At 40.0% G+C, this 23,932-nt stretch overlaps 1 protein-coding gene across 4 annotated transcripts in view; it reads right to left on the bottom strand.

The window, feature by feature from the left end:
* cyp39a1 (cytochrome P450, family 39, subfamily A, polypeptide 1) overlaps window positions 1-21,752 on the bottom strand; it is a 31,332-nt gene extending 9,580 nt beyond the window's left edge. The window contains exons 1-9 of one of the 4 annotated variants that reach the window (XR_012100327.1): window positions 21,397-21,749; window positions 16,709-16,844; window positions 16,237-16,411; window positions 10,068-10,217; window positions 8,382-8,475; window positions 6,021-6,116; window positions 5,526-5,616; window positions 2,240-2,373; window positions 998-1,097 (exon numbers count right to left, since the gene is read on the bottom strand). Coding sequence is in view for 3 of the 4 variants with exons in the window: in XM_073057219.1 (XP_072913320.1) it covers window positions 998-1,097; window positions 2,240-2,373; window positions 5,526-5,616; window positions 6,021-6,116; window positions 8,382-8,475; window positions 10,068-10,217; window positions 16,237-16,411; window positions 16,709-16,844; window positions 21,397-21,645 (1,225 nt within the window). In the remaining variant the exon portion in view is untranslated. Of the gene's footprint in view, window positions 1-997; window positions 1,098-2,239; window positions 2,374-5,525; window positions 5,617-6,020; window positions 6,117-8,381; window positions 8,476-10,067; window positions 10,218-16,236; window positions 16,412-16,708; window positions 16,845-21,396 lie in introns of all 4 variants that reach the window. The other 3 variants (XM_073057219.1, XM_073057220.1, XM_073057218.1) reach the window with 3 other exon arrangements.
* Window positions 21,753-23,932: the final 2,180 nt, after the last annotated feature.

Here is a 23,932-nt window from a genome sequence, read left to right as displayed (position 1 = left end):
ATGAGCACCAGAAATGCCAAAGTATAGAAGGCAGGAGCCAGTAAAACGGCTTGTATCCACATTGACTCAATGACTCAAAGAATGAATAATTGCTGAAGATCATTCAATGGAAGTGATAAGCAAAATTACAGACACATATAGGAGAGTGATTTGATGATACTGTCAGATAGATTGGTCAAACCATCATGATGGTTGCAGAAGCAGGAAAGCAGTAAACAAAGTAGGAAAGAACATTATCCCAAAGAAGTTATAATGAAATTATATAGAGTTTTGGTCACTGCTAGAATGTGAACTTACTGGCATTAGGAAGAGAATATTTTTTTGCATTATGCACAAACTGTAAGGAGATATTGAGAAAGATATTGTAAGAGTGACACGGGTGGACATGCAAAATTGCTAGAATATAGTTTTAGAATTTCTAAATTGAAACTAAAATTAAATTGGCGAGAATGGGATACAATATTAAGGTGTTCACTGCCCCAACGTACCTGACTCTGACTTAACCAGAATTTCTTTCTAGCACATTTCTTACAAAAATCCCCAAAGTTTTGACTTACATCAAATTAGATATTTCTTCCCAAACATTCATATCTCCCTGAATAATTATGAATTTGCTTTTCTTGCAGCAAAAATGACAGAAACCATCACTTACTTAATGTGAAAAAAGTTCAAGGTTCAAAGTCCATTTACTATCAAAGTATGTATAAATTATACAATCTTGAGATTCGTCTGCATACAGGCTGCCACAAAGCAAGAAACCAAGGGAACCCAATTTTAAAAAGGAGGGACCAACACCCAATGCACTGAGAGAAAAAAACCCACTAATCATGCAAACAACAAAAGCAAGCAACAGCATTCAGAACCAAACTGAGTCCTGAATGAACAAAAAAAAAAAAATTCTTAAAAATTGAAAGTTCATTTGCTGGGTGAATTAAAATACTGGAAGAATATATATTTAACATTATAGGGTAGGAAGGAGTAGCAATGAAAGACATACTCACGGGAAGAAACTTTTCCGGTTCAGGAAAATATTTGGGATTTCTGTGTGCCCAATAAAGCGACAACATGAGCATGTCTCCAGAAGGAATAATGTAATTCTGGAGTAAAAGTATTTAACTGTTACATATATCTGCACATAAAATTCTTCTTTATAAGTACTCTGTAAATTGTATTGTCCCATTCTTTCAGTTTTCTTCCTTTCCTCTCCAAGAAACATTTGATCACATTCCATGCAAGAGCTCTGAGCCAGTCACTAATCAAAATCTCGCTCACTGACTGTTATGAAGGTAATTAACTTCTGAGAGGTCCTGATGCACTTCCCAGCTGAAATCTAGGTTGAAATTTATGCCATGTTTGAAATATCCCTGATCGTAATGGATAAAACACGTTCAACATTATAACTTAAGGAAAATTAATTTCAGTACATCCAGGTACCTGCAATTTGTACTTTTAACAAACAGCATTATACAGATATAATGCGTCAAAACACTATTCTTTCCTAACTTAGTAATTTTCTCACCTGCAGAATATAAATAAATCAGAAATGGAGGAGTAACAAAAAGATTTCTGTCTGACCACTTCGAGCTTGACAGCTTGTCTCATGAGTCAAGTAGCAAAACACAAAGGGGAGGATTTAACGTATGCATTAAACTTCCAACTGCTCTCCATGGGCTCTGATTTTACCTTGAACTGACTATGACTTTCCCACCTTGCTCATCCAATTGATAGGAGAGTGGGATGTGAAGAAGGAAGAGAAAATCAATGTGACAAAGAGAAGCATGACTATTCATTCAGGCTTAGCCAAGAAAGCTTAAGTCTCCCCCACCTGGGTATCCCTAATCAGAGCTTCAGCAATATAGTGGGTACATTACTGGCCTAGTAATCTTGACAGCTGGGCTAATTATTTGGAAGCATTAGTTCGAATCGCATCATGGTATAATAAAACCATAAAATCATAAGACATAGAAGCAGAATTAGGCCATTCAGCCCATTGAGTCTGCTCTGCCATTCCACCATTGCTGATTTCTTATCCCTTTCAACCCCATTCTGTGGAATTTAAATGCAGTTTAACCAACATACACAAACACATTTCAGAGTTCACAAGGGCACACTTTTTTGAACAACCAAGCTCCTATTTTTAAAGTCTGTTTTTCTTCCCAAGTTCTTAATACAAACAATGCATTCTTTTAAAAACTCCCAATATTATTGTTTGGATCAAGGCAGCAAAAACATAACTCACTTTAATTTTCAGAGGTTGCATCACTTTTCTTGTAATAACTCCTGGCGCTCGTAAACGAAGTGTCTCTAAAATGCAACACTTCAAGTATGGGAGCTTTTGTAGATCAGCGACTTCCATTTCAGTCTCTTTATTTGCTAGGAATTTTCAAATAAAAACATAAGCAAAAGTTGCAACATTTTTATCACTGAATCATTCTGAATCTAGTTGTAATATTTGAAGATCCGCAAAGACACTTAAGTGTGTATCAAAGGATGGGCCTGGCACTTTATTACGTTGGATGAAAGGGGTGGAGGGAAATGAGAGAAGATATTGCACTGCCTTTTCAAGCTGAGACAGCTTTACAGTGGAAGCAATTGTTCTGACCATTGAAAGATGACACCAGTCATGGTTGTCACCTATTGTTATACTCTATTCTACTGCTTGATACATTTTATACTGTATATATTTGAGTTTTGTTTTATTTGAAAACAGGATATGTGCTTTATTGATAAGACACATATTTTAATGCCCACTCTATTGTCCCTAGTTAAGTGGTAGTGAACCCCTTTTTCTGAACTGTTGTAGTGCATGTAAAGGTATTTTCACAGTAGAGTTGTGGAGAGTGTTTCAGGACACTGATCCAGCAACACTGAATGAATGGCAATATACCGTAGTTCCAAGTCAACGTGATGTGCAGATTGGTGGGGAACCTACAGGAGTCCCATGTGTCTGCTTCACTTGTCCTTATTGGACACAAGGGTTGGAGAAGAGGTTGAATGAGTCACACTGAAAATTTTGTAGATGTGCCATACTGCCAGTGTCACTTAAATGGTAAATGGGCAGTGATACTAACTCCACACCTCAACCTCTCAGTCCAGCTGGAACAGCCTTTAATCCCTCCCCTTGTGGCAGCTTCTCCTTCAAATCAGGTTGTAAATCTAGTCAGCTCCATCTTGGGTACAAGCTTACAAAGTACCCAGGACATCTTCAGGGAGCGGTGTCTCAGAAAGGCAGCGTCCATTATTAAGAACCTCCAGCACCCAGGGCATGCCCTTTTCTCACTGTTAACATCAGGGTGGAGGTACAGAAGCCTGAAGGCACACACTCAGCAATTCAGGAACAGATTCTTCCCCTCTGCCATCCGATTCCTAAATGGACATTGAATCTTTGGACACTACCTCACTCTTTTTTAAATATACAGTATTTCTGTTTTTGCAGTTTTTAAAAATCTATTCAATATACATAATTGATTTACTTGTTTATTTACTATTATTATTATTTTATTTATTTATTTATTTTTCTGCTAGATTATGTATTGCATTGAACTGCTGCTGCCAAGTTAACAAATTTCACGTCATACATGCCAGCGATAATAAACCCGATTCTGAAATTTTGATGTAGCTGTTGTGAGTGGACTTTGCTCTCTATCCCACTTCCCCACCTGCAGTCAGGGCTAGACAGAAGGATTGTGATTCATTAACCCTTTTAATTCCCAGATCAATAAGCAGCTGACCCGATCAGTCACCTGGAAGTTTTATTCCAAGTAGTTTTCATAACTTTAGAGACATGCATCTGCAGATGCTGGGATCTGGAGCCGAAACAAAGATGTTTAAGGTACTCAATGGGTCAAGCAGTATCTGTTGAAGCAAAACAATGGCTGACATTTCAGGTTGAGACCCTGCATCAAGATTCAATTCAAAGCACTGCTTGACCCACTGAGTTCTTCCAGAATTTTTTTTTTTTTTTTTTTAAAACTTTCATAACTTCCCTGCATTAAAAAAATCCAAATAAATAGCTAGCTGATTTAAGAATTCATAGCCTCTGATCTTTATTAGATTGAGCAGTGGTAAACTATTAACTTCAGTAATATTTATCCCTTTGCACCTAATCTGGTAACAATGAATAGGCAGAGACACTAATATTTGTGCCAACATGGATAGGAAACAGTACATTTTGTTGCTGACTGGAGAGAAAGATGCAGTGAGGTTTTGCCGGCGATAATATTCAGGTTACTGATCACAGGGAATACCATTTCAAAATTTCTGGATAGCATAAAATTTCTCAGTATAATAGGCAGTTAGCAAGAGGTCAACAGATTTTTTCAGCACATAGACAGACTGACAAAGGAGGCCAAGCACAATGCAGGCAAAGTTTAATATGGATAAGCAGAAAGTGATGTACTTTGAATTAAATACCAGAAAATAATATACATATTATTATTTGATGGAGCTGCAAAAGAATTGTGAGCTGACATGAGTGATATGGGGCAAGGTTGGAAAAGTGGGCATACATTCAAACATTTTTGAAGATCGCCAGGTTAGTTGGAAAGGTAGTTAGAGAACCTCTGTATAAACGGAGCCTCTGAATTCACTATCAAGGAGGACATGGTTATAGACTCATTTCAAGTCCCGAGCACAATCATAAACAGAACACCAGAAATTATCTCAAAGCTCTCGAGATGATATGCATATTGTTTGCTGGGATGATACCAGCAAAAAAGTTCTTGGGTTATACGGAGTTTGGTAAAGCTGGGATTTTTGCTCCTACAGGAGCTCAGAGTTTAAGAGAGAAATAAGAGAAGGATGTGGCGGTTGATTACGATTAACGCAGAGAGAGAATGGTTCATTCAGTCCTAACGAAGGGTCTCAGCCTGAAATGTCAACTGTTTACTCTTTTCTGAGTTCCTCCAGCATTTTGTGTGTGTTACTTACAGAAATAGTTTAGAGAAAATGAGTTTAAAAACTACCCCAAGTTTCTGATCCTTTAGCAAGATACCTTTACTTACCAGTGTTCCTGTTGAGATCATCTTTCTAATACACTAATAGTAAATAAGACTGGATACCAGAAATGTGACATTTATTTATTGATCGATCGATTGATAGGGATACAGTGTGGAGTAGGCTGTTCCGGTCCTTTGAGCTGTGCTTCTCAGCACTCCTGATTTAACCCTAGCCTAACTATGAGACAATCTACAATGACCAATTAACTTACCAACCGGTACATCTTTAGACTGTGGGGGGAAACTGGAGCACCCGGAGGAAGCCCACGTGATCACAGGGAGAACATACGCACACATTACAGACAGCAGTGGGAATCATAACGAACATTTCATTAGAGGTGTGGAAAATCCCAAAACAGTAAGCACCATTTGTGATGAGCTAGTATTTAAGAAAAGAATCTTAAACCATATTTATGCATTGTATTTTATTAACTATATTTTAATGTGTTTAATATTTTATATATTAATTACATTTTACTAAGATCAATTAAATGGCATTATCTAACATTGAAGGTTTTAATCAATTACCTTGATTATTAAAAAACGAACAGAGTTCTTGCATAATGGTCTTGTAAACAAGTGGGCTTGAAATAATAAACGCAAGGGTCCAGAATGTGACCTGGAAAATCAAGAGCACATATTTCAATCAGGTCACCTCTTATTTTTCTAATCACCAGCAGATAACAAGCTGAGCCTGTTCAAAATTACTTCATTAAACAGCCCGTCCATTCCAGGCATCAATTATAGGCAGTAAGTCTTTGAACTTCCACTATAGAAATGCAATATAATATCTCAAACACTATAACAGTTAGACAATTGGAGCTGGGATAGCAAAGACCTTTCCTATGAAATTAAACCCACACAGCACCAGTAACTCTACCCTGCACCACCAATATTCTGTAAGAAATTCTAAATCTCTTTAAAAACTCAGGACCTCATAAAGCTTGGAAGATTTCAGAACTGACAGCATATTTTATTTCTGTAATATCTGGGCAGGAAACAGTCAGCTGAGCAAGTACTCACTGGAAGTGCATTGGCTTGGGAAGCCCAGAGCATCAATAAACTGTAATTAGCAGTACAATTCCCGTCCAAAGTATCAAGAAGGTGCTGCAACAAAGTCTGTAAAGAATAAGTTAATTGATGGTGTCAACAAAACAGTTACTTAACCTGCAACACAAAGAAAAACAGCAAAGTTGGGACAGATTCCATTACCCAGGCAGTGCAATCTGTGTCATCAATCAAATGACTAGAAGTTGTATCAATGTAACCCTGTTTTATGCAAAATTACACAAAAAAACCCCAAAATTTGATGTTTTTAACCCATGGGCCCATTTTCCGTGTTGTATAATTCTATGGCTTCATTCAAAAGTATTTTTGCTCAACTCTAGCAGAAACGTCGCCCATCTGAAATCTGGACTGACTATCGCTGAGTGCAGATCACCCTACCACTGGTTTCTTTTATCCATCATATTCCTCAGATATGATGATTTTATCAATGTGTGGGGTTTACTTTAATTTTGTAAGTGACAGATTTAATCACAAGGTTGAGAACTTCATGACTAACACACATCAAACAACGACAATGAAAATGAAAGAAGTCCATGATTTAGTATAAAGTACACCCACCAGATATCATTTTAAAGTCCAGACAAAATTTCTATGACATTCATTGGAAAAATAATTGTTGTGACTGTCTCAACTAAGATTGAGTCTTCTGTGAATAGGGTCACTGACTCACTAACCCAGTTTTTACCCCACCAAATTCCACTCTCCTATTCCATCTCATCTCCTTGACAGCAGATCTTGGTATAATGTTACCTAATCATCTCCGACTACTCAAAAGCAGAATGCTAGAAGGCATTACCATTTTTAAAAATATCATTACATTCCCCAACTCTTGCTCCAAAAGATACGGCAGCAACGCTACAAAATGAGAATAATTATGGCAAACATTCAGTACAAATAAAGTCTTATACTCGTATCCTGAATGGATTTTTCCTTTTGCTCTCATTCAGCACAAGAAGGACCCTTCCAAGAAGCCTCCTGCTGCTGTCAGGAAAGCCAGAGTTGATGCCCATTGCTGTGCCAACGACTACTGGCTGAACGTCTGCCTGAACATCCAATGCTCCGCTGACTCTGGCAACATCTACGGCATGTACGATGGCATAAAGAATGCTCTCGGACCGACCATCTCAAAGACCACTCCACCCAAGTCCTCAACTGGCGATGTCATCCCTGAGCAGGGAAAAACAGATCAAAAGATGGGCCAAACACTACCAAGAGAGAACGTTGTCTCAGATGCCACACTGGAGATCATCGTGAGTCTGCCTGTCATGGAAGAACTTGATCAATTGCCCTCTGTTGACGAACTCAGCAAGGCTCCTGGAAAGGATGGCATCCCACCCGAGGCCATAATAGCTGGAAAGAAATCTGCCCAGCAACACCACCTGCACGAACCTCTCTGCCACTGTTGGGAGGAAGGGTGCTCACATGGTATTCAACAGGCTTTCGGCACTGGCCGCTCAGGTGTATCCAGAATCACAGTGCGGGTTCTGAGCGGGACAGTCAACAATTGACATGATCTTCTCACTACGCCAGCTCCAACAGAAATGCCGAGAGCAGAGACAACCACTGTGCATCGCCTTCATCGAGCTGGCAAAGACCTTCAACCTGGTCAGCAGAAAGGGCCTCTTCACACCGCTCCAAAAGACTGGATGTCTCTACAAGCTCCTCAAGATGATCATACCTTTCCATGAAGACATGAAGCCTCACTAATTAAAGTCTTTCCTGACTGAGCAGTGCCATGAGTTTCCCTGACTAGTAAAGCCACCCTTCCTCCTTTAATCACTCGAGCTCTGTTGTTCCTAGAACAATGGGATCCCAGGAAATTGAGCTGCCAGACCTGCCCCTCCTGTAACCAAGTCTTACTAATGGTTACAATATCATAATTCCATGTGAATGTGGGATTTGTATTGTCGACATAAACAGGAGATGAACTAAACATCGGCGTCAGAGGTGGCAAACATACGGCATGCGTGCCCAAGATGGCACACACATGTATTACCGCCCCCAAGTTCTTTAACCCTCACCCAAAACAAAAAGATACATAATGATTATCCTTACTGCCAAATGAAGCAGTGAATGACTCAGTGATGGGGATATGTTAAATAATCATTCCTTTTTGACAGTTTTCCAGAAAAATAAAAAATTACCATGGAATGCAAGAGAATCTTTGAGAAGAATATCACCAATTTGGGCACATGCACTCAAAATGGTTCACCACCCTTGACCAATGCTATGTTTTGATATATTTGATTAATTCAAATAGCGGCTAATTTTTGTGCTTACACCGAGTTTCATTCAATTGCAGAACTCTGTCATTACCTTTGAGTCATCGTCTGCTGGCTTCACCTTTCCAACCTTGGCTACGATACTTTCAAAGAGAGACAGAAGCCAGTGCTTCGATTTAGACCAGTCTCTGCAGACAAAAGTTGAAATGACACACATACTGGAATGTTATATACTTAAAGAAAGAAGCATATTGACATGATTATCGTGGAAATACATTTGCACCACACCAGTCAATGCAAAACTACACGCAAGCAAGAACAGCAAATTTCATTTAACAGTGCACAACAGTCAGAATGTCAAATTTCTGAGAGTGAAGATGAAAGATAGCCGATATAAAGAGGAATGGGGAATGTTCAGATGCCCCAGCCTCTATTTGCAGCTTTAGCCTCCCCTGCCCCAACCTAACACCATCTTTTTTTTCTCCTTGCCTGCTTTCACCTATCACCCACCTACCTTTGTATTCCAACTCCACCCACTCCCCACCTGGGCCATTCATCCTTCACATAGCTGTCATGAGCTCTGTGGCTTGCCATACAGCGGTGAGCTTCTCGTGTTCTTGAGCACCTGTATTTACTAATCATTATCTTAACTAGAGCCATTAAGCCTTTGTGCTTTTGGTTTAATCTTGTCAAGGTAATTGTGACTGGCATGGGTTTCCTGCATTCTAGACTATCTGAAGAGGACTCTCGTTTAGTGCCTTGGCAGAGTCATTGCGTTGGAGAGAATGAATTGTCTCACAGTGTCACTCAGTCGCTTCACTAAGGCTCTGTTGGTATTCCTATGTTTAACCTCTTGTTTCTGTCTCCATCTGGGGATCCTACTGTTCCTCCACTCCTAGGTTAATTCATGAGCCTGCTCTCTGCAGCTCCAGGATTGAGTTGGTGCCAGGTACCTCCTTGACAGAGAAAGCCTGCTGTTCCTCTGCCCCTGGGTCCAGTCCTCCACGAGTACACTGTGATGGTATCAACAACTGGCCCATATCACACCTCGCCCTCTCTTAATACTGGCTAACTTCCTTCACCACTCATTGTCCCAATGTAGAGTCTTGACCCAAAATAGTGACAAGTCTTCAAAGTTCATAGCTCATTTTATTGACAAAGTATACTACTCTGATATTTGTCTTCTCCAGCCAGCTGCTAAATACAGAAAGGCCATGGATGTTGATGAATGAAAAGACGTCAACTCCCCCCCCACCCCCAGCACAAAAAAGAAACAAAACTCAGAGACCCCAAAATCATCCTCTCCCCTCCAGAAAAAAACAGCCAGAATAACAGTCCCTGACCCGCTCACTCTCAGAAAAGAACAGACAGTAGCACCAACCCCCCAACCCCTTCCCACACAAAAAATTAACAGATCAGCCAGTCGCCAATTGGCCACAAGAAAGAAAATGTTGAAAAACCAAAGGAAACCAATATAGAGCCCAATAATCAGAGAAATCTCAGGATATCAAAAACACCTTTTCGAGCGGCCACACGAATTCTTGCACTCTAAGATGCTGCTTAACCAACCTGCTTGCTCAAGCAGTTTGTTTTATTGTTTCCAATTCTAGTATTTGTAATCTCTTGTGTCACTAAGGCTCTGAAACTGTATCATTCATACAATTTTGCAAAGATTTTTTTTTGGTGGACAAGCAGAATATCTCCCTGGAAATTCATTCCCTTATCCCAGTGCTCCATTTCTTACCCTCATCATAAATAGCAGAGAAAATGGGTTATTCACCTTAGTAAAAATTCTGGTAATTGGGACCCAAATTCAAAACTTCTATCGAACTTCTGGAAGTGGTCCTCAAACTCTTTAACTGTGTTCCTATCAGTGGGACATACACCTTTTCCAAACAAGTTGTTCACCACTGCAGAATACATCCTATGCCTGTCAGCACAACAGAAGTTTTCATTACCCATTGGAAATTGCAGTGTTCGGATTTGGGGAAAAAAAATCACATGTTGGTATTGATAAAAGTCAAGCAATGTTCATTTACATTTTCTTAATAATGAAGAAAATACACATTTTGGTGTCTTTATAATGTGAATAAAAATGTTAGTGAAATAAGAATAAAGCGCAGAAGATTGAGTTAAAATAAAATGTATATTCATTAATACAACTTACTAAATTAGTTATTTATTATTAAATCGGTGATTCAATCGTAAATTATATAATTAGTGCTTGTTTCCTAAAGCACCCAATGCTGATAATTTTCTTATATCTTTTTTGGGTTCGTTAAGTTTGAAGTTAAATTGGTAAATTGTTTTATTATTGTTACATGTACTGAGATACAGTAAAAAACCTGTCTTGCATACTGTCCATACAGATCAATTCATTACAACAGTGGTGAGGGTCAAAGCGAACATGCCAAATTTCGTTAGCCTCCTGACGAAGTTGAGTCTCTGGTGAGCTTTCTCAGTTGTGGCATCAATGTTCTTCGACCAGGACAGCCTAACAGTGATGTTCACTCCTTGGAACTTGAAGCTCTCAACCATCTCATCCTCAGAGCATGCGCACCCCCTCTTCCCAATTCAATAACCAGCTGTTTTGCAGACATTGAGGGGAAGGTTGTTGCCATGACGCAGTATCAGTGCGTTTTCTATGCCTTCATCTCATTGTTATTTGAGATTTGGTCCACTGCGATGGTGTCATCTACATAATTGTAGTTGGAGTTAGGACAGAATCTGGCCTCACAGTTGTGAGTGCATAAAGAGTAGAGGAGGGGGCTTAGAACATAGTCTTGTGGTGCACCAGGGTTCAGGTTAATCGTGGCAAAGGGGTTGCTGCCTCTCCTTACTGATTGTAGTCTGCTGGCCACGTGATCAAGGTCTAGTTGCAAAGGGAGTTGTTGAGTTTGGAGATGAATTTGCTTATAATTATTGTATTAAAGTTGAAACTGTAGACCATAAAGAGTGGCATGGCATTATTATCCAGATGCTCCACGGTTGAGTGTATGACCAGGGAGATACTGTCCATCATGGACTTGTTTTAGCCATACATAAACTGCAATGGGTTGAGGCTGGCTGGGAGGTTAGAGTTGATGCATACCATGAACAACCAGCCTGTTGAAGCACTTTATGATGGTAAAAGTTACAGCCACCAGCGGTGTAATTAAGCCACATTACCTTAATTTTCTTTGGCAGGAACCTCAGACTGAAGTAGGGAGAGGTTAAAATTGTCTACAAATAACCCTGCCAGTTGATCTGCAAGGGTTCTAAGTCCACGGGCAAGTACTCTTACAGGGCCAGATGTTTTCCTTGAGATCATGATAAATAAGACTGATAAGACATCTGCAACAGTAACTGTGGGTACAGATGAAGATTGTCTGAGTGGTTGGTGACATTTCAATTTCTTTCTGTTCAAAATGTGCATAGAATATGTTAAACTCATCAGGAAAGCACGCACTGTCGTTAGCAATGCTGCCTGACTTCGTTTTGTAGCTCTTCATAATTTAATTGTAGATTATTTCGTGTAGATCTACATATGATGTAGATTATTTTATTTGTGAATATTGACTAAAGATAGGACTGGTCTCAACTGTTTGGTTTAACAGCCTGGCAAGATTCCTTTACAGATGATCATTTGATGAATGGGCAGCTAAAACTGAGCCAGAATCCAAACAACTGTTATTCTTACATTCATTCTTTCAGTATAATTCTAATTTCTATAGCCATTAGTTTCCTACAATAATTAGCAAATCCAAATAAACTATATTTAATCTTAGTGCTTTGCATTGTAATTTGTTAATTTGCTACTGTGTTATGATTGATCTTCCAACAATAAGTCCAAAGAGGGTTAGGTTTTTAAAAGTTTTCAATTTGTTGCAGAAGAATTACAGTACAAAAATTTATCAACTGATTTTGTATACAACTGAAGCTATTGCATCACACACAAAATGCTGGAGGAACTCAGCAGGCCAGGCCGCGTCTATGGAAAAGAGTAAACAGTTAACGTTTTGGGCCAAGACCCTTCATCAGGACTCCTGTCTCGGCCCGAAACATGCTGCTTTGGATTGCCAGCATGCTTGTGCAACTATTTTATATTTGTCAGTTATCTCCTTGCCCGCCCATCGCCTCCCTCTGGTGCTCCTCCCCCTTTTCCTTCTTCCATGGCCTTCGGTCCTCTCCTATCAGACTCCCTCTTCTCCAGCCCTGTATCTCTTTCATCAATCAACTTGTCAGCTCTTTACTTCATCCCTCCCCCTTCAGGTTTCACCCATCACCTTATGTTTCTCCCTCCCCACCCCCACCTTTTAAATCTTCTCCTCATCTTTTTTTCCCTCCAGTTCCGATGAAGGGTCTTGGACTGAAATGTTGACTGTACTCTTTTCCTAGATGCTGCCTGGGTTGCCGAATTCCTCCAGCATTTTGTGTGCTTTGCTTGGATTTCCAGCATTTGTAGATTCCTCTTGTTTGTTCTTAGGTTTTATTGTTATTTTAAATAAAAATAATCCCCATTTCTGGAACAGATAAAAACTGAACCTACTGCAAACACTCAGGAGGGCAGAGAGTATCTGTGGAACGAGAAACAGAGTTAATGTTTCAGGTTTAACATCCTTCATCAAAACAAGAATGAGAGAGTGCAAGTTGATTTTAAGTTGCAGAAACAGAAGGGTGGAAAGGATTGGGCAAAGGAATATCCCTGATAAGACAAGATCTTAATTTTGTTAAGGAGAGTAATTGTATAAAAAGAGTTAAATTGACCTTGGAGGAGCTTAAAAGGTCAGCACAACATCATGGGCCAACCGCCCTGTACTGTGCTGTATTGCTCTACGTTCTATGTAAAAGGCATGCTGGTCAATGGGAACAATTTACACTGAATCTGAACAAAGAAACATAAAAAAATGAGGCAACAGAGTGAACATTTGGATAAAGAAATGTTAAATTTATGAAATGTACAATAGTAGAACATGACCAATGGACAATTTGCAGTACTGGAGAGAGAAATTCTGAGCCATTATTATATACTGGCCAGTACTGATCAAGAGTGTTATGAGTGATGAACAGACCTGATGGAAATGGGGTGCAGAGTTAATCATTTCTCCCCCCCCCCCCACGAACTATAAACTATTGCTGTTGCTATGCTGCTACTGAGAGAGAAGGTTGAAGCACAGAGGTAGGAACATCTGCTACAGATAAGAGGGAGAGCGAGACTGTTGATTTATTGTATTTTGACTCTTCCTGGATTATTTACCTTTCACTACAAGGACTTTACTTTGCTCGTTAACACTCCTGAGGAGACAGCAGGAGTGGCCTGATTTGATAGACACGGTCATTCAGAGTTGATGGATAGCTGAGACCCAGTTAGTAGGGATAAAAGACAGGTCTGGAGAGACACCCTTCAGACACACCAGTGGACACTGACTTAGTGTTGTGAACCCACAGAAAGGTGGGGGCTTCGAGGACCGAATCAGGAGATCGGTCAGTAAAGCTCACAGAGTGACGGCAGGGCCGGTGGGGACTTGTGTGTGTGTCCACTCATGCCAGAGTGACGAGTCCACCACAGAAGAACGGTCTAGCTGAAGGACGGAGGGGTCATAACTGAATGGCCACAACGGCACAGCGGGTTAAGAAAGCCACAGAATGTTTGCCTGCTGCAGCTGCCTAATCTCTCGCTCTCTCTCTCTCCAACGATTACAACACAACAATCATAACTACCTCAGCATGTATGAACTGAACTGAACTTTATACTTTTCTATGACAATTCATTTACCCCTAGACATCGATAGAGCTTGTTTATTATTATTCCTACACTTTTAGGTTTATTACTGGTAACTGGTTTTATATGTATATTTGCATTTTTGATATTGTATTGTGTAGTTTACTAATAAACTCCTTTAGTTTTGGTACCACCAGACTCCAACGGATACTTCTATCTTTGCTGGTCTGACACCCAGTTATGGGGTATGTAACAAGAGAAAGTGAATTACCTGAAGTTCCTGAATTCAATATTGTGTCTGAAAGGCTGCAATGTGCCCAGAAAAAAGAACACTCACCCTGAAATATTAACTTTGCCTCATATACTACATGACTTTCGACATACTGCATGACTTGCTGAGTGCTTCTATTTCTATTTCACTTTTTCACAACATGCAATTAAAAAAAAATTGTCAACAGGTAAAACTATTTCACCAAAAGAAGAGATCAAGGAACAACTTTCACCCATAAAACTTACTGATGATTTTTATTTGAGTTAGCTGTACTTACAATGCTAAGGGTTTACCATTGATTTAGAATTTCTGTTGTAGCTCTGTATTTCTTGAGCTAGTAATGCCAAACTTGCTAACTTTTCTTTTTTGACAAGTAATGTGCATTCTGGGTCTGGGGATTATTTCACTCAACTTCACCTGCCCCATCACTGAAGTGTTCTCACACCCTTCATCTTATGTTCTTGATATTTATTGCTCATTCATTCATTCATTATTTATTTATTTATTTGCAAAGTTTGTTATCTCGTGCACATTGGATGCTTGTCCATCCTGTTTGGTACAACCCATTTATTCTATTATGTAGCAAACACGAGGAAATCTGCAGATTCTGGAAATTCAAACAACAGTCCTTCCAGGTGAGGCGACACTTCACCTGTGAGTCAGCTGGTGTGGTATACTGCGTCCGGTGCTCCCGGTGTGGCCTTTTATATATTGGTGAGACCCGACGCAGACTGGGAGACCATTTTGCTGAACACCTATGCTCGGTCTGCCAGAGAAAGCAGGATCTCCCAGTGGACACACATTTTAATTCCACGTCCCATTCCCATTCTGATATGTCTATCCATGGCCTCCTCTACTGTCAAGATGAAGCCACACTCAGGTTGGAGGAACACACCTTATATACCGGCTGGGTAGCCTCCAACCTGATGGCATGAACATTGACTTCTCTAACTTCCATTAATGCCCCTCCTCCCCTTCTTACCCCATCCCTGACATATTTAGTTGTTTGTTTTTTTTTCTCTCTCTGCCCACCACCCTGCCTGTTCTCCATCTCCCTCTGGTGCTCCCCTCCCCCTTTCTTTCTCCCGAGGCCTCCCGTCCCATGATCCTTTCCCTTCTCCAGCTCTGTATCACTTTCGCCAATCACCTTTCCAGCTCTTAGCTTCATCCCGCCCCCTCCGGTCTTCTCCTATCATTTCGCATTTCCCCCTCCCCCCACTACTTTCAAATCTCTTAGTATCTTTCCTTTCAGTTAGTCCTGACGAAGGGTCTCGGCCCGAAACGTCGACAGTGCTTCTCCTTATTGATGCTGCCTGGCCTGCTGTGTTCCACCAGCATTTTGTGTGTGTTATTCTATTATGTATCTTGGATTTATTGAGTATGCCCACAAGAAAATGAATCTCAGGGTTGTATATGGTGAAATATATGTACTTTGGTAATAAATTTACTTTGAACTTTGAAAAAGATCAGGAGGAATAGGATCCAGATCAAATAATATCAGAAATCTGTCATTTGTTATGTGGAATTGAAGAGAAATGCATTGTAATGTTAGTGATCCCATCTCAATTGATTTTCAGTCAGAAATTTCCTCTAATTTTCATTAAGATATAATAGAATACATGGTGTATTTTTTTAAATTAAAAGACAAACATATCGAAAGTCTGAGATGCCAGCATTTCGTTAAGCTTACATAAATTTACTATATTTCATTTGTATTATATTAAAACAACTTTGGGTAACTCAATTTCAAAGTTAACTGTTCTTATGAATTCAAGTGATACTAAGCTCATCTGATATTGAATTTGTAGAATTTTCAGGAAAAACTAAGTAATCTATAACTTGTACAAAAAGTAATGCAATATTTATTAAAACTTCATGAGAACATTTTTTCTTACATTTTGGGATGGAAAAGGCATGTGTATGCTAAGTACAACTCTTATAGAATAAATTTTGCATTGTGATATTACAGATACCTACCAGACAAGGTCATACAAGTCATCAGTGCCTTTGGTTCCAAGGTGCAGGAGACATTCGTTGAATTCCTTAGATAGGTTACTGTAGAAGAGATGCAATCTTGATGGAGCCAATCTCCATTTTATCATATCATGTACAGCTGTGTGGCTCCTCGTAAAACTCTTCCTACTTATAGAAGCTGTTGACAAGTTATATAAGATATATACAAGCTTTAAATAGTATTAAATATTTGTTATAACTATTAACTAGCAGAGTTAACGGAGAATTCCAAATACATATATAATAATAATTCCACACAAGAAATTAATTTTAAACAATCAAGCTACATGAAATCAGTCATAACCTTATGATGTGGGAGAATAATTGGTTAGGAGGAAATAGATAAAGAAAAATTGTAATTAACAAATACTAACATCTAGCATATCTTCCTAGAATACATGAAATTAGTGTACAACATTTTTGTGTTGTTTCTTACCCGTACGCCAGACAGCCTCCTGTACTGCTTCTTGAAAGTCAACATTCTTAGATTTAAAGAATATCTCAATATCCTCTTCTTCTGTAACAAAGGTCAGTCGCTTCCCAGCAGCTACCACGGTAAATACTGCTCCATACTACAAATTAAAATATTTTTATTTAGAAGTATGACTTATTCTGAAAAAATGCCTAGTCCATTAGATTTTGTAGCTGCAATTAATAGAATATGAATGAAAGCAATAGCTATTGAGCTTGCATTTCTTTTGAAACTCCTCCAGCTAATTCAGCATATATAAATAGTTTCTCACCTGGCTGATGATTCTCCCTTCCATATTCCATAATATTGGGGTATTGAAACTAGGAACATAGATTTTACACCTGGATTTGGATTCAATAATGGGGCAATATTTCTCAATATAATGGCAATGCCTCCAGCTTAACTGACTGATACATTAAGGAGTTACCACCATTACCGATGAAGCAAGAATTAGTCTCAGCTAGATGTTACTGAGTGCAACTCACCAAACACATGCAATCAATGGTCATGTATTTACCTGGAGCAGATCAACGAGGCCAAACTTGCTCGCCAAGCATGCCCCAGACCTGCTATTCCTGCCTTTGTCTTGTAGATATCTAGAGGGCAAAAACACCACTTTCTACTTTCCACGTGAACCCTTGGGCAGATTACCAGGGTAACAAAGCTTTGTAAAGGAAAATGTAATCTGCACAACAACTTCCAGTAACTTCCAAGCTTGATTGCAAATTACACTCATGAGAAATTGGTGGTTATATACTTTTCAACAGCATTAAATGCTTACAGCCTATGTTTTCTTTAAAATGATAAATTGGGACCAATATTTATTCAGTGACCAATGTCTATACAGGAGCCAATGAAATACAGTGGCATGATTTTCAAATCATCATGTACACTATAATTTCTAATACTTCAGATTGAATAAATAATAACAATATGAAAAGTACCAGGTTTCATTCCTACAAATGTTGACATGAGAATCAATTATTTTCTGCATCGCCACATTATATAATTTGAAGCTGAAGAACACATACTTTTTACAGTGGCTTACTGTAAAATTATGGGGCCAAACCCCGACCATTATGCAAATATCCTCCTGATCCTGGCCAGGACTATCAACCCAATTAGAGATGGTAGCTTGCCAAATATCATTCTAGGTGTGAAGGTAGAGGAGATTGAAGATATGATCATCCTCACGTTCTTCTTCCCAGACAATCTCTCAGGGAGAGGGATGACATGCTTCTTCTCCAATTCCATGGGCTCTGAGGTGGCTGGGGAGTTTGATACATGGATCGATTGATTCTGCAACTGATGTGGGTGGGATGTTTAGGTCAGAGTGCTATCTGCTGGTTATGCATGGACTTTGCTTTCTCCTGCACAGACACACAATCTTCATTGCTTTCCTGCATGCTTCTTCTCCATTTTGAACTGATGGAAGCCAAAGATTCCCACAATTTAGTTAAGTAAACTTTTTTTTCATGAATTTTAGATCATGCTTAAAGTATTTTCTCTGTCCTTCTGGAATCCCTCCCCATGATGGAGTTCAGAGTAAGCCTGCATTGGAGCTGTTTGAGAAGGACGGGACTTGCTAACATTACATTTGCCTGCCTCACCGCAGACTCAACCTGCAAATTAACCTTTAGGGAATCCTGCACAAGGACTCTCAAATCCCTTTGCACCTCAAATGTTTGTATTTTCTCTCCATTTAGAAAATTGTCAGCCCTTTCATTTCTTCTGCCAAGGTGCATGAACATACACTTGCTGACACTTTATTCCACCTGCTACTTCTTTGCCCATTCTCCTAATCTGTTTAAGTCCTTCCATAACCTATTTTCTCAAAACAACCTGCCCTTCCACTTATCTTCATATCACCTACAAATGTTGCAATAAGGCCATCAATTCCATCATCAAAACAACTGACATATAACATAAAAAGAATCGGTCCCAACATAGACCCCTGTGGAACACCATTAGTCACCAGTACCCAATAAAAAAAGGCTTCCTTTATTCCCACTCTTTGCCTCCGGCCAATCAGCCATTGCTTTATCCATGCTAGAATCTTTCCTGTAATACCACAGGTTTGTAGCTTGTTAAGCAGCCTCATGTGTGGCACCTTGTCAAAGGCCTTCTGAAAATCCAAGTACACAACATCAACAGAATCTCCTTACCCTATCCTGCTTGTTATTTCTTCAAAGACTTGTCAGATTTGTCAGGCAAGATTTTCCTTGAGGAAAACCATGGCCTATTTTATCATGTGCCTCCAAGTTCCCCGAGACCTCAGCCTTAATAATCAACTCCAACATCTTCTCAACAACTGAGGTGAGAGTAACTGACATATAAATTCCTTTTTTCTGCCTCTCTCCTTCTTGAAGAGTGCAGTGACATTTGTAATTTTCCATTCTTCCAGAACCATTCCAGACTCTAGTGATTCTTGAAAGATCATTACTAACGCTCCACAATCTCTTCAGCCACCTTATTCAGAACCCTGGGGTGTACATTATCTGGTCCAGGTGACTTATCTACCTTTAGATCTTTCAGTTTCCCAAGAACCTTCTCCCTAGAAATGGTAACTTCATGACCCCTGACATCTGGAACTTCCACTATACTGCTAGTATCTTCCACAATGAAGAACGATGCAAAATATTATTCAGTTCATCCACCATTTCCTTCTACCCCAGTACTACCTCTCCAGCATTGTTTTCCAGTAGTCTGATACCCACTCTCACCTCCCTTTTCATTTTATGTATCTGAAGAAACTATTGGTATCCTCTCTAATATTATTGGCTAGCTTACTTTCGTATTCCATCTTTACTTTCCTAATGACTTTTTAGTTGCCTTCTGTTGGTTTTTAAAAGCTTCCCAATCCTTTAAGTTCCCACTAATTTTTGCTCTATTATGTGCCCTCTCTTTGGCTTTTAAGTTGGCTGTGACTTCTCTTGTTAGCCATGGTTACATCATCTTGCCTTTAGAATACTTCTTCTTTACAATGTATATATCCTGTGCCTTTCAAATTGCCTCCAGAAATTCCAGCCATCATCACTGCCAGTGTTCTTTTCCAATCAATTCTGGTCAGCTCCTCTATCATGCCTCTGTACTTTGATAATTTAATTTCCTTTGATATTTTAATTTCCTTTACTCACACTCGCTTTAACTTTTCCATCTCAAGTTTCAGGGTGATGTCCATCATATTATGATCAGTTTCCCCTAAGGGTTCTTTAACCTTTAAGGTCTTTAATCAATTCTGGCTCATCGCACAACACCCAATCCAGAATAACTAATCCCCTAGCGGGCTCAACCACCAGCTGCTCGAAAAACACATCTCATAGGCACTTTAGAAATCCCCCTCTTAAAATCCCACATCCACCTGATTTCTCCAAACTACCTGCATATTGAAATCCTTCATGACAATTGTAACATTGCCCTTTCAACATGCATTTTCTATCTCCCATTGTAATTTCTAGACCACATCCTTACTATTGTTCAGGTGTCTGTATGTAACTCCCATCAGGGTGTTTTTACACTTGCAGTTCCTTTGGTCGATCCACAACAATTCAACACCTTCCAACCCCATGTCACCTCCTTCTAATGAGTTAATTTGATTTTTTACCTACAAAGCCACACCACCCCCTCTGCTTTCCTGCCTATCCTTTCCATACAATTTGTGCCCTTGGATTAAGTTCCCGGCTGTAATTTTCTTTCAGCCGTGATTCAGTGATGTCTACCACAACGTACCTGCCAATCTATAACTGTGCTAAGTCATCAACCTTATTTCATACACTGTGTGCATTCAGATATAACACCTTTAGTCCTGGGTTCAGCCTTTTCGATTTTGTCTGCCTTTTACATTGCGTCTCATCGCGTTGACTGTAATTTTGCCCTATCATCAGCCTCTCCTTGTCAGAGTCTCACTACACATTGCCTCTGTTTGTAACCCAACTACCTTAGATGCCGCCTGACTTGTACAGTTCTTCCAGCATTTTGTGTGCCTTGTTCAAGATTTCCGGCATCTACAAAACCTCTGGTGTTTATGAGACCGACCTGCATCATTACAGTGAGGAAGATGTTTTAGATGAAGGCTCATGCGATGATGGGATCTTGCTTTACATGGTCTAACCCCACTCTCCTGACTTTACAGTGAACGCGGATATTTCTGATGTCAACCAAATTTGAACTCCCGCATCAAGCAGTGCAATTATAAATTGAGCCAGCAGAGGGAGTTCTGGTCCGTTTCCGTGAATAGATAGATAGATACTTTATTCATCCCCACGGGGAAATTCAACTTTTTTTCCAATGTCCCATACACTTGTTGTAGCAAAACTAATTACATAACAAAACAAAACAAAAATTAAATAACAAAACAAGAGCAGCGTTTTAAAACAACGCTTCAATTCAGAAGCACACACATCTTTGGTAACGTGCAAAGTTTTCCCCCTGAAGCAATAGCGTACTGTAAGAGTGACAATTAAAGGGGGGGGGGGGGAGGCCTGCTAAATGTGGAATACTATCTTCTTGCCTCATCACAAACACTATTTAAATGTGTACCAGATTTCTCCTCCTTGCAAAACTCCACTAGAGAAGCCTACGGCAATGTTGTTAATATTATTGTGCGTAGGTTAATGCAGAGCTTTATATAATGATCTTGTTTCCATTTTTACCTGAGCTCTGGCTTGTTCGATAAATTCAAGCGGCGCTTTTCCGAAGCGGAAAGAAGCGCCGATCCAGGGAATCCAGCTGCCTATGCACGGAGGCGCCGCCGGATGCTTGTGTTTAAACGCCCAGAACAGCAGGAACGCCGCCGCCAGAGTTAGTGAGATGTGTACCAGGAGCAAAACGCAGCCTACAACATCCATTATCGGGACAGGAAGATACAAACGGCGCAGAATCGTTCCCGTGCCAGGCACCATTGCTCAAGAGTCGGTGACTGACAGCTCCGTGAAATCATACTTGGGATGGGGTGGACCGTTAGACCTTGCCGAAGCAAGCTTCAGTAATGTCCTTCCACAAGTTGTTAAGCCCTTTCCATTTTGTGTGTGTGTGTTGCTCCGATTTCCAGCATCTGCAGATTTTCTCTTGTTTGTGATTTGATTAAACCCTTTCCAACTCACTTCTTTTTTTCCCTCAGTGAATCCATCACAAGAATTGCTTCTGGAATGCCCTAAAGTTTCTTCAATTTGCTCCATTGGTTCCCAGGAGCCAGACTTCCTCATGCAGTTGTACATTGGCTCATTCCAAAATGGATTCAATCTTTAACCGAGAACCTATGAGATGGCTTGTCAGAGCAGCTTGTGCTTGAGCCTACTCAGGGAAAGGCTGTATTTGATTGGGTGTTGTGGAATAAGTCAGATCTTATTAGGGAGCTTAATGTGAAGGAACTTTAGGAGGCAGTGATCATAATGTGATTGAATTCATACTGCAATTGGAGGGGAAGAAGAATGTATCAGTATCACAATAGAATAAAGGGAATTACAGGGACATGAGAGAGGAGCTTGCCCAGGTGGATTGGAGGAAGATACTGGCCAGGATGATGCCAGAACAGAGATGGCTGAAGTTTCTGGGAATAGTTCACAAGGCACAGGATAGATATGTCCCACAGAGGAAGAAGTTCTCAAATGGCCTGGCTAGGCAATCATGGATGACAAGGGAAGTTAAGGCCTGTTTAAAGTGAAGGAAAGGGCATATAAGGTAGCAAAAGTGAGTGGCAAGTTGGATGATTGGGAAGCTACTAAAATCCAACAAAAGCCAACTAAAAAGCCTAGGAAGGGAAAAGATTAAATATGAGGGCAAACTAGCCAATAATATAAAGCAGGATACAAAAAGTGTTTTTAGTTATATAGAGTAAAAGGGAGGTGAGAATTGGCATCGGACCACTGAAAAATGATGCTGAAGAGGTAGTAATGGGGGACAAAAATGCTAGGCAAACTGAAAGGTCTTAAAGTGGATAAGTCACCTGGACCAGATGAACTACATCCCAGAGTCCTGAGAGAGGTTGCTGAAGAGATAACAGATGCATTGATCATGATTTTTCAAGAATCACTTGATTCTGGCATGGTCCCAGAGGACTAGAAGATTGCAATTTTCACTCCACTCTTTAAGAAAGGAAATTATAGGCCAGTTAGCCTAACCTCAGTGGTTGGGAAAGTGTTGTAGTCTATTATTAAGGATGAGGTTTCGAGGTACTTGGAGACTAATAATAAAATAAGTCAAAATCAGCATGGTTTCTGTCGAAGAAATCTTACCTGACAAATCTGTTGGAGTTCTCCGAGGAAGTAACAAGCGAGATGGACAAAGGAAAGGCAGTGGATGTCATTTACTTGGATTTTCAGAAAGCATTTGATAAGTTGCCACACTAGGCTGCTTAACAAGATAAAATCCTATGGCATTACGGGAAAGATACTGGGATGGACAGAGGAATGGTTGACAGGCAGGGGGCAGTGAGAGGGAATAAAGGGGGCCTTTTCTGGTTGGTTGCTAGTGACTACTAGTGTTCTTCAGGGTCAGTATTGGGACCACTACTTTTAGCATTGTTTGTCAGTGATTTGGATAATTGAGCTGATGGCTTTATGGCAAAGTTTGCAGATGATACAAAAATAGGTGGAGGTGTAGGTAGTGCTGAGGAAACAATATGACTGCAGCAGGACTTAAACAAGTTGGAAGAATGGGCAAAAAAGTGGCAGATGGAATACTGTGTTGGGAAATGTATGATAATGCATTTTGGTAAAAGGAACAATAGTATGAAGAGCGTTTGATAGATTTGGGCCAGCACTCACTGGAATGAAGAAAGCATTGGGATCTCATTGAAATCTACTGAATGTTGCAAGGACTAGATAGGATGGATGTGGAGAGGATGTTTCCTATGGTGGGCTATACAGAACTGGAGGGCACAGCCTCAGAATTGAGGGGTGATCCTTTAGAACAGAGGTAAGGAGGAATTTGTTTAGCCAGAGAGTAGTGAATCTGTGGAATGCTCTGCCACAGACTGCGGTGGAGGCCAAGTCCGTGCATATATTTAAGGCGGAAGTTGATCATTTGCTGATCGGTCGGAACATCAAAGAATATGACGAGAAGGCATGTGTATGGGTTGAGTGGAATCCAGGATCAGCCATGATGGAATGGCAGAGCCGACTCAATGGGCTGAATAGCCTAATTCTGCTCCTATGTCTTATGGACTTAATGTTACCCTCTACATTTTCT

This window comes from Hemitrygon akajei, chromosome 9, assembly GCF_048418815.1.
Source record: "Hemitrygon akajei chromosome 9, sHemAka1.3, whole genome shotgun sequence".
Classification (NCBI taxonomy): Eukaryota; Metazoa; Chordata; class Chondrichthyes; order Myliobatiformes; family Dasyatidae; genus Hemitrygon; species Hemitrygon akajei.
Note: the sequence above shows the minus strand (reverse complement) of the source record. Positions and strands in the feature narration are given on the sequence as shown.